This window comes from Rhinoraja longicauda, chromosome 12 (genome assembly GCF_053455715.1).
Source record: "Rhinoraja longicauda isolate Sanriku21f chromosome 12, sRhiLon1.1, whole genome shotgun sequence".
Lineage (NCBI taxonomy): Eukaryota > Metazoa > Chordata > Chondrichthyes > Rajiformes > Arhynchobatidae > Rhinoraja > Rhinoraja longicauda.
The window spans coordinates 25,915,053-25,931,860 of record NC_135964.1 but is presented as its reverse complement, the minus strand read 5'-3'; the positions used below and the strand labels follow the sequence as shown (position 1 = coordinate 25,931,860).

The 16,808-nt window shown below is 42.8% G+C and overlaps 1 protein-coding gene across 2 annotated transcripts in view; it reads left to right on the top strand.

Annotated features, from left to right (window-relative positions):
* Positions 1 to 16,808, top strand: part of nme7 (NME/NM23 family member 7) — a 110,846-nt gene that overhangs the window by 20,200 nt on the left and 73,838 nt on the right. The window contains exons 2-4 of one of the 2 annotated variants that reach the window (XM_078409249.1): positions 5,822 to 5,913; positions 6,558 to 6,665; positions 11,382 to 11,548. In XM_078409249.1, coding sequence (XP_078265375.1) covers positions 6,663 to 6,665; positions 11,382 to 11,548 — 170 coding nt within the window. In that variant the 5' untranslated portion in view covers positions 5,822 to 5,913; positions 6,558 to 6,662. The remainder of the gene's footprint in view (positions 1 to 5,821; positions 5,914 to 6,557; positions 6,666 to 11,381; positions 11,549 to 16,808) is intronic. The other variant, XM_078409248.1, reaches the window with a different exon arrangement.

Sequence of the window (16,808 nt, the reverse complement as noted above, 5' to 3'; positions counted from 1 at the left end):
CGGCGGTTTCCCCGGTTGCCGAGGTAAGTTCCGGGGTGGATTTCCAGGAGCTCGCGGAGGCTCAGCGCCTGGAAGACACCCCCTCCCTGTACCCCCACACCACCTCGGGGTTGCGGTTGGCACAGGTAGCCTGTGGTCCCACGTGTACTAAACTCTGGTGCGACGTTTCCCTGCCGCGCACCCGACCAGTAGTACCCATTTCCATGCGGCGCCAGGTTTTTGACACTATTCACGGCCTGGCACATCCGTCCATACGGGCCACTTCGGCTCTGATTGCGGCTCGATTTGTCTGGCACGGGCTGCGGAGGCAGGTGGCCGCCTGGGCCCGCTCCTGCATTCCGTGCCAAACCTCCAAGGTCCACCGGCACACTTGGCCCCCCATCCAGCAGTTCACGGTCCCAGCAGTCCGATTCCTCCACATCCATGTGGATCTCGTCGGCCTGTTACCCCACTCCAGGGGCTACACCCTCCTCCTCACAGTAGTCGAGCGATTCACCCGGTGGCCAGAGGCGCTCCCGTTGTCCGACATCTCAGCAGCCTCCTGCGCGCGGGCTCTGGCGCTAAATTGGATTGCCCGTTTCGGCGTCCCGGACGTCATCACTACCGACCGGGGCGCCCAATTCACCTCATCCCTGTGGGTGGCTCTGACTCAGCTGTGCGGGTCCCGATTACAACAAACCACCGCCTATCACCCCCAGGCCAACGGGATGGTGGAACGGTTCCACAGGTAGCTTAAAGCCTCACTCACTGCCCGCCTGTCCGGACCCGACTGGGCCCACCAGCTCCCATGGGTTCTCCTAGGTATCCGCACGTCTCCAAAGCACGATCTCGGAGCTTCCTCGGCAGACCTGGTCTATGGCTCGCCCATACGAGTACCAGGCGACTTTCTCCCCCAATGTTCCACCCCCCCCTCCCTCCATGCCAGCACTCTTAGCCGCACTCCGAGCGCGGGTGGGGTCCCTGGCCCCGGTCCCTACTTCTCGTCACGGGGATCCCCCTTCACACGTCCCGCCGGCTTTGGGCGACTGCGAGTTCGTTTTCCGGCGCATCGATGCCCACCGCCCCCCTTTTCGGCCAGTTTACCAGGGTCCATTCAGGGTAGTGAAGAGAGGCACAGTCACCTTCACGTTAGAAGTGGGTACACGACAAGAGGTCGTCTCGGTGTCCCGCCTCAAGCCCGCCTATTTGGACCCAGACCAGCCCGTCACAGCGGCTCAACCTCCTCGCCGGGGCCGCCCTCCGGCCGCGGCTCCCGTACAGCAGTTTTCCCCCTCACTGCCCCCGTCCGGGACCCCGCTTCCCCCGGTCTCCTTGCCACTGCTGCCTCCGGCTCCGGCAGTTTCCCCTCCTCCCACGGTGCCGGTTTCCCCGTCCCCACCCCCGGCAGGGCCCCCCTCTCCTCTCCGCACCCGCTCCGGTCGGGTGGTCCGGGCACCTGCCCGGTACCGCACCGAGGGTTCTGGGGGGGGGGGGTCAGAGATTGGTCCAGACCATCGAACCCTCTGATTGGTAGAAGAGGTGAGGTGGTGCACAGGTAAAGGGACTGGGCAGTCTCGTTTAGTCCTCCGGTTGTCTGTCGTTTGGTGCGTTGATTGTCACAGTTGTTAATGTTATAATAAACGTCTACCTCAACGTACTTCGCCTACGACTCGCCATAATACAATTTTTTGTGATACTAATTGACTTCTTGGTACACCTTTAAATATTGGCATGGCTTTGGAAGAATTGCTTGAATCCTACCTGACATATTTTACATTTAAATAAGGAATTTAGGTAGAAACACAAGGAACTGCATATGCTAGTATATTTTGCAAAACTCAAAGTGCTGTAGGAACTCACTGGCTAAGGCAATACCTAACTTTAAGTGTACAATACTGAATTTGAGTGTCATTTAAGAGAGTTAGCTTAGAGCTGAAAACTTTCTGAATCAAGGCTTGTGAAACCACTTGGCCAAGGGCATTTAGCACCTGAAGGGGAGGATAATGTCAAAGCTGCAGTAACTGGTTTGTGCACCATTATTTTCTCCTTTCCTGAGGTGACATGCTAGAATTCCTGCTGGGTTAAACTCTGATTAAGAATTGAGCAACATTCCTGTTTGGATTTGTATTCTTTAAGTTTGGGTGTTGAATGTTCCAGTCATTATCACTGAAAAGCTTTCAAATAGCTCTAGGTTAACTACTGCTTAGTGTTTTCAAGGAGAAATAGCAAAATTGCTATTTCTTGGCCTTGTTGAAATCAAATGATTTACATATTGCAGTATGCAGCAAGTTTAGCAACATATGCGCAGTTTGTATTTCTGTTTAACGTGTGTGAAATTGTATTCAATGGAATAAAATTGGTCAATAAGACATCTCGGGAAGAGCCAAAGATTTAATTTGCTGAGACAAGGAGCATTACTTCTTGATTCATGGTCCCTGTTGGTCCGTCAATACAGATCTAGAAACGCTCTGGGACCAAGGGTGCTGGAAAATCAGTGGTGGACCTGTCGTCCTTTGATATTGTTGTTGGCTACAAGTATTCATGTCAGTATTGCTGGAAGCGTTCTCTTGCATGCCCTTCAACTTGTGCAGATAGCCAAAGTCCTTTTCCCTTGGTAGGGTTGTCAAAAACTGGTTTAAGATGACATGGAGCTTTAAAAGGGATCTGAGGGGTAAACATTTCATATAAAGAGTTATTGATATCTGGAATGAGCTGGAGGCAGAAACATTTAAGAGGCATTGGAACAGGTATCTGAATGAGCAAGGATATAGAATTAACGCAGATAAGAGGGATTGGCTTAGGTAGGCATGATGTTTGGCATAGATGTTTTGGGCCAAAGGGCCAGTTTCTAGGTTTACCACTCTATAATCTCGAAGGATTAAAACACGACCCCATTGCTTATTTTGCCAAAAAGCACCTGTCTAGCAGTTGAGGGGATTAAGAAAAAAAATAGCACTCAATGCTTAGCAGTAGAAAATGCAACTTTAAATGTAAAATAAGACTTCAACAATCCTCCTTATCTGCTGTGTTTGTCCTTCATTGTACTGTAGGCTGCCTTGCTCCCCCTCAATTTTCAATGGTCTTGCATTCCTCTCTTCTGTTTTCTCAGTCTCTACTGTTTATTTTGGTTTTGTCAACCTTCAAACTTACATTTTGTTTTGAACTTTGAATTATTTCTCAGTGTCCCCGGTGGTCACGACACAAAATATACTACTTCATCAGCAAAAAGAGTACGTGATGTGTTTTTGAGTGATTAGATGCAAGTTTGTCGGATGTGAGGGGTGACTTGTGCTAGCAGTTTTTATGGCTGATTTAATTTTGGTGCACAATGGTTTGTAATGCAATTTTAAGTTTAAATAATAAAAATGGTCTAAAATTGACATTTTTATTTTCACTTAAAAACAGGTTAAACATTCATAATTTATATTTTACTCTGCACTGTTACAGAGCGACGGTAGATTTTGTTGTACAATAACAAATGTTTGGAACAAAATGTAGTCATGAAATGTTTTAATTTGAGCTTTGAAGTTGCAATATTAAGAGCTCTCGTGCCACAGTATTTAGAAGGTAGAACCTGTCACTTATGCTTTTGAAATTTAAATTATTCATTATTAGTCTGGCATGGTTTCAGATTATTGTAGATTCATCAGTCATAATGCACCCAAAAAATATGAGTCATTGAGATTGTTGTGCATTGAACATCTAACAGTTTTAAATTTGTAATATAACATTTCGACTAAAATTCTGGAGAGAAATGATTTGTCACATTAATATTTCTCAAGTGGATTGTTACAACAAAAATATCTAAATACAGAATCTCCCTTAAAAAATGAAGTGGATGCCCAGACTTTTTTCATGAGTTATGATCTATGGCTTCAATATACAGTTATTTTCAGTTATTTTGAAGAAAAATAATATACTAAATACATAGTAGCAGTATCTAACACTTTACCAAAATAAGATTCAAGTTGAATTTGATACTTACTCTGCCAACACGTTATCCAGATGCCTAAGTATCAGGGTTTCCGAATAATCAGATAGTGATAGTTTTACTGTTGTATTGGTTGTGTTAAAGTTGCCTTTATGATTATGTATTTATATTTTAAAAAGTTGAGGTCATGTCAAAGTGATTGCTCTAGGAAAGAGCTATCTTATTAGTCGTAGCCTTTTTCCCATCTGCACCTCATTATCACCCAATGAATTTTTATCCCATTCTTTTTCATTATTAATGAAGCTTTCACCATCTGCTTTGTAAATTATTATAATTTGCTCTTTTATAAATTCAGTCTGGTTTTAATTTTACTTTACTTTAGAGATACAGCGTGGAAACAGGCCCTTCGGCCCACTGAGTCTGTGCTGACCAACTATCCTAACACTAACACTATCCTACACAATAGGAACAATTTACACTTACACCAAAGCCAATTAACCTGCAAACTTGTACACCTTTGGACTGTGGGAGGAAATGGGGACACCAGGCCATTCATTCAGGCCACCCATGCATTCACAGGGAGAACGTTCAAATTCCGTACAGATAACACCCTTAGTCAGGATCGAACCTGAATCTCTGCCGCTGTAAGGCAGCAACTCTACCGCAAAGCCACCGTGCTGCACAAATTACTTAAAATCTTGGTGTCCTTTGATCACTAATCTGTCTGTCACTGAAAAGTTTATTTATTCAAACCATCCATTATTTTGAGTATGACTTTAAAATTTATCGTTATCCATTCATGTTGTAAGGAGAATAACCCTAGCTTCTCTATCTCTTCCTGGTATTATTCTATTCAATCCATAAAATACTTTAAAAAAAATATGATAACATTCTTAAACTATTGTGCCCATAATTGAATCAGGTGAGCCAGAGTTTTCAGAAGCTTTAAAATAATTGCTCTATTTTGTAATCTGTGCCTCTATTTAGAAATAGAAGCACATAGAAATAGAATTTAAGGAACCCTCTATAGATTTTTTAAACCTTCCCTTCTCAACATTCCCTGCCCGCTCAAGTTTTGGGTGCATTCTTGTAAGGTCTTTGGGGTTTGCAATAGCGAATGCTTAAGTTAGTGAATGAAATGACTCAAAGTGCTGAAGTAACTCAAGGCATGGTCAGTCAGCATCTCTGGAGAACATGGATAGGTGACGCATGCTTGCTTTGTTTAGTTTACTTTAGAGATACAGCGCGGAAACAAACTCTTCGGCCCAACGAGTCCGCACTGACCAACGATCCCCGCACATTAAGACTATCCTACACACACTAGGGACAATTTGCACTTGTACCAAGCCAATTAACCTACAAACCTGTACGTCTTTGGAATGTGGGAGGAAACTGAAGATCTCTGAGAAAACCCACGCAGTCACAGGGAGAATGTACAAACTGAACATACAGCACCCGTATTCGGGATCGAACCCGGGTCTCCGGCGCTGCAAGCGCCATTCGGCAGCAACTCTACTGCTGCGCCACCACGCCATTGTTCTGGATGGGTAATGAAAGTCAGAGACTGCAAATGTTGGAAATCTGTCATTTTAAATCTGGGCTTTAAACAAAATCTCCTCTTTAACTCGATTCACTCAGGTGTCATGAGGAGAAAGTAAATGGTTTATGGCTATGTTGAATATTCTTTTGTTCTGTTACATTGATATTAGAGCCTGAAAAGTATAACGTCCAGGTTCAGGTACAGCTTCTTCCCTACAGGCATCAGGCTATTAAACACTCCAACCTCCAATATAGCTCTGAACTGCATAGCCTTGGCATTGGTTTTGTCTTTTTGCACGATTATTGTTTGTTTGTTTGTTTGTTTGTATGGCAATAAAACACTTAACTATTTCAAGGTTGTTCTACTTCAAGGTGCATAGATGTGGGAGTTTTATCAGAGCAATTCTATAGTAGCTAGTGTTCGCAAGTAGCTGAGCAAAAGCTGCACTGATGGATGGTTGGAAGTAAGTTAACCATCTGCCCCTTTGCTGTAAAGTTGAACTTGTATGTAAAATATTCTACCTAAAGTTACAATATTTAGTTTAATATTGGTTGTGATTTGTTTTCCATCACCAAAATTGAATTGAATGTTATCAGGCTGTATTGGAATTTGGATTGCATTACATTTCTCTTGCATAAAATCTACATAAAATCTTAATTCTGCACTACCTAACATGCTTCTGAAATGTCTAGACTTGGAATGAAGATGTTTTTTATTTGTTAAATCATGCTAATCATTTACTGATTATGTGAGCCTTACCATATGTGGTTTGTTCATTCAAGCTTAGCATATATACAGTATTATGCTGCTGCACTTCAGTTTTAAATATTTTAATGCTGTGCAAATTTTGCTTTATTAACTTGAGAAATTAATTTTGTAAATAATATTTCTAACTAAAACTGTAAAGTGTGTAGAAAGGAACTGCAGGTGCTGGTATATACTGTAGATAGACACAAAGTGCTGGAGTAACTCAGCAGGGTCAGGCAGCATCTCTGGAGAAAAAGCGTGGGTGGCATTTTGGATCGGGACCCTTCATCAGACAGCCTGCATAAACTGTAAAGTATGTTTTTTTGATTTGATAAATTTCTCGTGATTTTTGCTTTTTAGAATCAAGAAGAGCAATTTTCATTCATTGTGGAATGGTATGATACCAATGCAAGTCTAATTCGACGTTACACGTTCCTGTATTATACAAAGGATGGATCTATTGAAATGGTAAAAGATTTTTTTTCATTCTTATTTAAATGTGTGTGTTTTTTTTAAATTAAACAGTTCAAACACTGGTGTATGACAAGGTGGCCAATACTGATTTTGTAAAGTTAGTCATACAGCACGGAAACCGGGCCCTTCGGCCCAACTTGCACAAGCTGACCAAGATGCCCCATCTATGCTAGTCCCACGTATGCTCGTTTGGCCCATAATCAACTCGACCTTTCCTATCCATGTACCTGTCCAAATGGCTTTTAAATGTCATTATAATATCTGCCTCCTCTGGCAGCTCGTTCTACATACGCATCATCCTCTGTGTGAAGAAGTTGCACCTCAGCTACCTATTAGGTTGTTCCCCTCTTACCTTAAATCTATGTCCTCTGGTTCTTGATTTCCCCTAGTCGAGGGAAAGGACTCTGTGTATTCACCCTATCTATTCCCCTCATCTATATACTAAAACTCTCATTTGTTTGTTTGTTCCTGAACTATAGCCAAAATGGTACACAATAGCGCAGCAATTTTAGGCCCACCTTAGTCACCGTCGTCCCTTTGGTGCTAATGGAAGAAGTTTCATTGAAATCAGTGTTATATTTTTTAAGTTATTCACATTTTTAAGTTTAAATCCATCTCCTAGGGAGGGAGGGAGGGAGGGAGGGAGGGAGGAGAATGAGGGAGGTAGAGGGGGATGGAGTGGGGGGGGGTGGGGATGGGAAGGGAGGGGGGGAGGGGGTGCTGCATCAATGTAGGAGAGTATAAGAAAATAACTGCAGATGCTGGTACGAATCGATTTATTCACAAAATGCTGGAGTAACTCAGCAGGTCAGGCAGCATCTCGGGAGAGAAGGAATGGGTGACGTTTCGGGTCGAGACCCTTCTTCAGACTGATGTCAGGGGGGCGGGACAAAGGAAGGATATAGGTGGAGACAGGAAGATAGAGGGAGATCTGGGAAGGAGGAGGGGAAGGGAGGGACAGAGGAACTATCACTCTACTGCATATCTAATCCTGGTTATTTGTATATTTTTCTCTTCCTCAGATCTTGATTCCTTGTTCAAACTTATTAAAGGTTTATGCCCAGGAACATTATAATTAAATATTATTATCTTTTGGCATATCTTCAATATGCTTATAATCAGTAATTAAGGTTTTCATACTGTGTTGTATAAAAATATGTGACTTAAAAAATATAAGAAATGATCATGCAAGTTATTGGATTGCCAATGTTTGTCAGTTCTCTTTAATATGACATTCTTTACTCCAGAATATTCACTATACACAAACACTAATTGGCGTATAACATATCTTAACGTAGCATAAATGTACTTGTGAATCCGACAATTCATATTCCGACACTGAAGCCTATTTTTCCAAAATCAATCATAAATTTAGTAACATATTTAAATTTTCAGTCAGTGCACAAAACAAACATTTCTGGCCATGTGCCTCCAACTCTTCATTCAACTCACAGCTAATGAAATAATGCTTTCCACTTCCTCCACTTGGTACTGATGAAAAATGTTCACCATTTTCTTATTATAATTTACCGTAACACTGTTATCACTTTTTAAGTTTGCTTAACAGTGTACAATTTGTATTGGTTTTTGATGCCTCTTGCCTGTTACCAACTTGGTCCTTGTCTGATTTCATAGTTTCTCAGAAATTCATGTTTATTTAATCTAAAGGAAAGTTTTACTTGAAATAAATGTTGTTGTCAAGATGCCCCTTCCTCTCAACAATCCAACCCTGATCTAAGAGGGATTAGCCCAAGATAAGAATGGAATAGTTCAATAGAGGGCATCTATTATACGGTCTTATACTTGTCCAAAGTATTTGTGGCTTGATGTAATTTTGCTTGCGAGATATCTTAGTGAAAATGGAAATGAGGCAATTGATTTCCATTAGTATCAAGGAGACACAAGGAACTGCAGATGCTGAAATCTTGAGTAAAACACAGAGTACTGGAGTATCTTAGCTGGTCAAGGCAGCATCTCTGGAGGACATGGATAGGTAACATTTTGAGTGAGGATCCTTCTTCAGACTTCCACTGCTTCAGTTTGGATAAAGATCCTGACCCGAAACGTCGCCCATCCATGTCTTCCAAATATACTGCATGACGTGCTGAGTCACTCCAGCATTTTGTGCTTTACTCCATCATTAGCTTGATAGTTTAGTACCATGTGCTGGTATTTTTATGGGACATGATCATCACTTCAGTTTAAATGCTTTGCTGAGCCTGGATGTTCATTTTCTTTGTTCCTAAATCCAATATTGGATTTAGAACAACTTGCTGTAATGCTGTTATTCACAGATGGGGTAGGGAGTTTAAAATAATCTGCTAAAAGGATGAACCATTTAATCACCCTTTAATCTGCTACAAAATAGGATAATACAAATAGTCTTTGAAATTGGATTTACATCATAAATCACTGCAATGCACAGTGATCTTCAGTTACAACAGTGATTGTTAACTACATTTTCTTTGGCTCACTTACTAAATTGAAACAGTAATTAAAAAAATTTTTTTAAACATTTTTCTTCTGTCTTCAAGTGAGTCTATATTATCATCATATCATATCATATATATACAGCGCGGAAACAGGCCTTTTCAGCCCACCAAGTCCGCGCCGCCCAGCGATCCCCGCACACTAACACTATCCTACACCCACTAGGGACAATTTTTTACATTTACCCAGTCAATTAACCTACATACCTGTACGTCTTTGGAGTGTGGGAGGAAACCGAAGATCTCGGAGAAAACCCACGCAGGTCACGGGGAGAACGTACAAACTCCTTACAGTGCAGCACCCGTAGTCAGGATCGAACCTGAGTCTCCGGCGCTGCATTCGCTGTAAAGCAGCAACTCTACCGCTGCGCCACAGTGGCAACATATATTAATTTAAAAAAAATATTCATATTAATTATGCCTTTGCAGCAATACTAGACCATTTGACATTCCCAGCACCACTATGCTTGAGATAGAACATAGAATGGTATAATAGGCCCTTTGCCCCAAATGTCTGTGCCGAACATGATACCAAGCTAAACTAGTCTCATCTGCCTGCACGTGATCCCTATCCCTCTCTTCCCTGCATATCCACATGAGTATTAAAAAGTCTCTTAAATGCCACTATCATATCAGCCTCCACCACCACCGTCTGTGGGGAAAAAAAACTTCCCTCGCTCATATATTCTTTAAACCTTGCTGCTTTCACCCTAAAGCTATGCTCTTTGGTTTTTGACAGTTTTATCATTTTAATCCGAGTGTTTTGTTTCACGCTAGATCTCTGATTTTCCTGAAAGTATTTCCCTGCCTCCCCTGATCCTCAATATTCCAGGCACATTTGATGCCAATCTTATACTTCAGTATCACCTCAAATTATATGTTGTGTTATAGACTGGATGTAGAAAGCCTGTTCATCTTTACATCTATCAGTTAGTTCCATTCTGGCTATTTACCACTGTTGGTGGGTGTCAATACCACTTACATGGGCTCTCAGAATTACTTCAGCATTAATTTATTGTCACCAATTTGCTTCATATAAAACAAAGGAATTACTCTCCTATGCTTATAGACAAGAGTGCTGGCTTTGGTTAAAATATTGCCATGTGAGAATATCTGGAACACCGTGATAAAAGCTCTACCGTGGTGCAGTTCACCTTGTCTGCTTTGTTAATTTGGAAATTTGTCATTAGTTGGAAAACATTGGAGCAATGAGCAGGTGTAATCTGTTTAGGAGGCAGAACAGTTAACACAGTAAAGCTAGGTTGCTGCATTCCTGGATAGAACATAGAACAGTACAGTGCAAGAACGGGGCCCTCGGCCCACAATGTTTGTGTTGAACACAATGCCAAGATAAATGTTCTCATCCACCTGAGCCATATCCCTTTGTTCCTTGAACTTCCATGTGCCTATCTAAAAGCCTGGTAAACACCTCTATCATATCTGCCTCCACTGCCATCCCTGGCAATGTGTTCCAGCCCCCCCCCCCCCCACCTCTCTATGTGAAAAAAAAATTGCCCTGCACATCTCTATTAAAATTTCTCCCTCTCACCTAGTGTCGGACATTTCCACCCTGGGGAAGAAGGTTCTGACTGTCTACCCCATCAATGCCTCTCATAATTTTATATACTTCTCTCAGATATCACCTCAACCGCCGACGTTCCATTGAAAACAATCCAAATTGATCCAACCTCTCCTTGCAGCTGAAACCCTCTAATCCAGGCAGCATTCTGGTAAACATAAACAAGGTATTGGAGTATTGTTGTGTCAACAATTGTGCCAACAATTTTGCTGATTGTATCAAGGTTAATTTTGACACTCTGAATTTTCTGCATACTTTGTTGTGGAATGAAGCAGCCAATCATTCAATGCAAACTGATATAAAAGCAGGGTGTAAACTTGTAAGATGCAGTCCAGATCACAAGGGAGTCTTTCGTTGACTTCCAAATTCCAATGTTGCAGAAGAAAATGTCAGTTTGTATTCATTTGTTTCTTTATTTTTGAAAAAAAGATAACTACATTATTTACAGGAGTGACCATTAACTGACCTAATGTAGATCTCTGCAGTAGAATAACCATTTTTAGTAATCCATCTCAAATTTTTTCCCCTAGTCACATAAATGGTTGCTTGTTGGTGTGTGTTTGTATCCGTATGTGTCCGCTTTGTTATTCTAGATTTGTTTGCATTTTATCATTAACGATATCTATTTCTGACATTTTACAGTTTGACATAAAAAACCATCGTACTTTTCTGAAACGAACTAAGTATGAAGGTTTGCGGCAAGAAGACTTGTTTGTTGGCAGTACAATTACTGTGTATTCTCGTCAACTACGATTGGTAGACTATGGGGATCAATACACAGCACGCAGACTGGGAACTCAAAAAGAAAGGTATGGAGTTAGTTTGCAACTATATTTGGAGATTATGTGAATTACTGATGAGAATATTTAAATCACGTTCAAAAGCATGAAGGTCCTTAAAAGTTAAATAGCATTAACCCTAGTAAAGTAATGAAACATTTCTTGATTTTGGCATTTTGAATTTTAAGATCAGTACTTAGTTACCACAACATGCATTAATTATTTGAATTATTTATTTAATGTAAATTGTTTAGGGTTTAGAGAGGTATAGAGCGGAAGCAGGCCCTTTGGCCCACTGATTCTGTGCAGACCAGCGATCCTCGTACACTAACACTATCCTACACACTAGGGATAATTTACAATTTTTACTAAAGCCAGTTAACCTACAAACCTGCACATCATTGGAGTGTGGGAGAGAACCTGGAGAAAACTTACACAGTCATGGGGAGAACGTACAAACTCTGTACAGACAGCACCCATGGACAGAATCGAACCTGGGTCTCTGGTGCTGTAAGGGGCAAACTCGACCGTTGCGCCACGTGCCACCCTGTATTCAGCTTATTGTAGTTAGATCCTGGATAGCCCATTTGATTTGAATATACTGTACCTTATTGATGTCAATATGCTTATTGGTAGCTTTCAATAAATTAAAGGATGTTTTAGTGTTCATTATGGCTGAATATGGAAAGATTATGATTTGTTGGCTGTATGATCACAATACTATCTAAGGCATATTGCTTTTGTTAATTAGCACGCATGTTGTCCTGGCTTGCACTTTCTCCACATTGACACTACCTTGTAAGGTGTGCAAGGGCTCCTTTCATGTCCTTCTACACTCAATAGTTGAATGGTTCTTTATTGTCACCTATGCACACTGCACAGTGAAATTCTTACACCCATTGCACCATTTGCGATGGCAGCATTTGCCATCCATTTGGCACCATTTACAAAAGGAAAAGTCCAAAGCAGTCCACATCTGGATTACTGGAGCTGCTCCTGATGCAGGTAACACCAGGCTCCTGCAGGGTCTCCGCCATTGCGCTTTACCTCATTAAACCGCTATTGGTCCCTGCTTTAATAGTAATGATTGGGTAAGGAATATGGCAGGCCATGAAGTACGGATTGAGATGGAATATAGTTTTGCAGTGCCGATAGCCCACAGAAGCGCCATGTTTTTCCTAGTTTTGAGCAGTCAGATCAATTTCAAATCCATCGCACATAACACAATCGTAGTGCTGCAGTTCACGATGGAGGATTTAGAGATACAGCATGGAAACAGGCCCTTCAGCCCACTGGGTCCACCCCAATCATCAATCACCAGCTCACACTAGTCATACAGTGTGGAAACTGTCCCTTTGGCCCAACTTGCCCACACTGGCCAATATTTGAATGAATGAATAAGTTTATTGGCCAAGCATATACAAGGAATGTGCCTTGGTGCTCCGCTCACAAATAACAACTCAAACATACAGTTAACAATTAAGAATAAAGCATAAACACATCAAAACAATAAGGATACAACATTACGGTCTAAACATGTGGGTGAAAATAAACCAGAGCAAAAAAGAGACTACAGACTTTGGTAATTGAGTAGATCTACTACTCGTGGAAAAAAGCTGTTTTTATGTCTGGCTGTGGCTGCTTTGACAGTCCGGAGTCACATTCCAGTGGGAAGTGCTTCAAAGATTTTGTGGCCAGGGTGAGAGGGGTCAGAGATGATCTTGCCTGCTCGCTTCCTGGCCCTTGCAGTGTGCAGTTCGTCAATGGGGGGGCAAGGTTGCAGCCAACAACCTTCACAGCTGAGCGAACGATCCATTGCAGCCTCCGGATGTCGTGCTTGGTGGCTGAGCCAAACCAGACCACGATGGAGAAGGTGAGGACGGACTCAATGATAGCACTATAGAATTGGACCATCATTGCCTGTGGCAGATTGTGTTTCCTCAGCTGCCACAGGAAGTACATCCTCTGTTGGGCCTTTTTGACTGTGGAGTCGATGGTGACCCCCCATTTAAGGTCCCTGGAGATGATGGTTCCAAAGAACCTAAATGACTCCACAGATGGTGAGTGGGGGGAGGGGAGGGGGAGCTCTTCAAAAGTCAACAATTAGTTCCACTTTCGTAAGAGCATTGAGCTCCAGGTTGTTGCAATGGCATCAGGACGCCAGCTGTGTCACTTCCCGTCTGTAGGCAGATTCCTCCCCATCCTGGATCAGTCCAATCAGGGTAGTGTCATCCGCAAACTTGAGGAGCTTGACAGAGGAGTCTGTGGAGGTGCAGTTGTTGGTGTAGAGGGAGTAAAGGAGAGGGGAGCGTACGCAGCCTTGCGGAGCTCCTATGCTGAGGGTCTGCGGGTCTGAGATGTGCTTTCCCAGCCTCACATGCTGCTTCCTGTCTGTCAGGAAGTTGATGATCCACTGACAGAGGGGTTCAGGCACAGTCAACTGGAAGAGTTTGGAGTGTAGTAGCTCTGGCACAATGGTGTTAAATGCAGAGCTCAAGTCCACAAACAGAATCCTGGCATATTTCCTAGATACACTAGTTCTGTGTTCTCCCACTTTCGCATCCACTCCCTCACATGAGGGGCAATTTACAAAGGCCAATTAACCTATAATCGCAAGAATCCTACAAAGACTCGAGCGTATTTGGGATGTGGCAGCAAATTGGAGCACCTGGTGGAAACACACATGGAGAACATGCAAACTCCATACAGACAGCACCCGACGCCAGGATCGAACCGAGGTCTCTGGTGCTGTGAGGCAGCAGCTCTGCCCCCACCAGGTATCATCAGTGTAAAGATAAAACTTTGTTTCTATAAGGACTGCTACAATCATTCCTATAAATGCTTGTGTGGACAGATGTTTCCAGACTTTGTAGACTGATGTGGATGAAGGCAAGTGGTTGGTTTACTCTGATCCAATACGACAGCTGTGTCCTTGAATTCTCGGCATGCTATCAAGGACCCAGTAGGTTTCCAAATGTTATTCAAATGTGGCGTATCATTCATCCACTGAGGAAGGACAGCAAATGGTAATCAGCATGAGATTTCAACTGATGCCATAAGGCATAATTTCTCATTGAAACTTACTGAATGGTGAAAGGCCTGGGTAGAGTGGATGTGGAAAGGATGTTTCCAGTAGTGGGAGAGTCTAGAACCAGAGGCTACATCCTCAGAGTGAAAGGAGGTACCTTTAGAAAGGAGATGAGGAGGAATTTATTTAGTCAGAGGCTGGTAAATCTGTGGAATTCATTGCCACAGACAGCTGTGGAGGCCAAGCAAATGGATATTTTTAAGGCGGAGATTGGCAGATTCTTGATTAGTAAGGGTGTCAGGGGTTATGGGGAGAAGACAGGAGAATGTGGTTGAGAGGGAAGGATAGATCAGCCATGATTGAATGGCGGAGTAGACTTGTTGGGCCTAATTCAGCTCCTATTACATATGAATAATAGACTAAGTTTGAGGACTCCGAGAGCCAATCCCTTCTATATGTATTGATTTTCTAGTGTTTGGGGCAAGACATGCCCAGTGATGGAGATTCTGGGATTTTGGCTATATGGAGACCAGCCATGTTATGTTAGGCTATTATTTGACTGATGCTCAGATGCTCATGAGGAGGAACTTGCAAGATCACCTAGACCTAGAGTGATCTTGTAATATTCAAATTTGATGTCCTATTCATCCTAACTTTAGGATGCACTGTAATGGTACGTCTCATTAACGATTGAGTTTTTGTTTTGAAGAGGTGTCCAAGAAGGTTGACGAGGCCAGGATGAAAGATGTGCCTGTGTGGAGTTTAGCGAGGATTTTGACATTGTAACACATGGTAGACTGGTCTGACAGGTTGGAGCTCATGCGATCCTTGGTGGGCCACCAATTGGATACAAAATGAAACTCTGACCGTATCATATCAGAAATATTTCCTTGTCTTATTCATTCCCCCCCCCCACCCACTCTTCTTTGTACAACTAAACAAATTAGTAGGAAGGATGCCGATGACGATGCTGGTTTATACCGAAGATAGATGGCAAACGATGGAGTAATTCAGCGCGTCAGGCAGCATCTCTGGGGAAAAGGGATGGGTGACGTCTGAAGAAGGGTTCCAACCCGAAACATCACCCAACCTTTTTCTCCCGACCCGCCGAGTTACTCCAGCACTTTGTGTCTAACTTCAAACAAATTAGTTCTAGTTTAGTTTATTTTTTGATTCGAGGTACAGCATGGAAGCAGGTCCTTCAGCCCACCAAGTACACTCCGACCATCGACTACTTTTCACACCAGTTCTAAGTTATTCCACTTTCTCATCCACTCCGTACATGCTAAGGGTAATTTATAGAGCCCAATTAACTTATAAACCATCTAACTTCAAATAGCCCTTGCTTTCTCTCTCTATCTCTCTATCTCTCTATCTCTCTCTCTCTCTCTCTCTCTCTCTCTCTCTCTCTCTCTCTCTCTCTCTCTCTCTCTCTCTCTCTCTCTCTCTCTCTCTCTCTCTCTCTCTCTCTCTTTTTTTCTCTCTCTTTTTCTCTCTTTCTCTCTCTCTCTCTCTCTCTCTCTCTCTCTCTCTCTCTCTCTCTCTCTCTCTCTCTCTCTCTCTCTCTCTCTCTTTCTCTCTCTCTTTCTCTCTCTCTTTCTCTCTCTCTTTCTCTCTCTCTCTTTCTCTCTCTCTTTCTCTCTTCTCTGTCCCGCCCACTCCACTGACATGAGTCTGAAGAAGGGTCTCGACCCGAAACATCACCCATTCCTTCTCTCCCAAGATGCTGCCTGTCCCACTGAGTTACTCCAGCATTTTGTGCCTACCTTTGATTTAAACCAGCATCTCCAGTTCTTTTCGACACAACTTACAAACCCCTACATCTTTGGGAAGTGGTGGAAAAGCGGAACACCTGGAGGAAACCCACGTGGTCACAAGGAGACCTTCCAAACTCCACACAGACAGCACCCAAGGTAGGGATTGAACCCAAGTCTCTGGTGCTGTGAGGCAGAAGCTCTACCAGCTGTGCCAATGTGCCACCCTCCCCTTTTGTAATGATGGGTGTTCAACATGAATCATTAAAGGGCCTGTCCCACTTAGGCGATTTGTTTTTAGGCGACTGCTGGCGACTGTCAAAGTCGTAGCAGATCGGCAAAATTTTCTTTTACCCGACGTCAATGACCACAATGCCGAGTCAGGTCGAGATTACACCGTCTTCGGAAACATCGCAAAATTCCCACACTGTCAATGCTTCTCCAGCGTCCTAATTTTCGCTGAAATCACTGACAAGTCGGTAAGTACTTGAAAGTTTTGAAATATAAC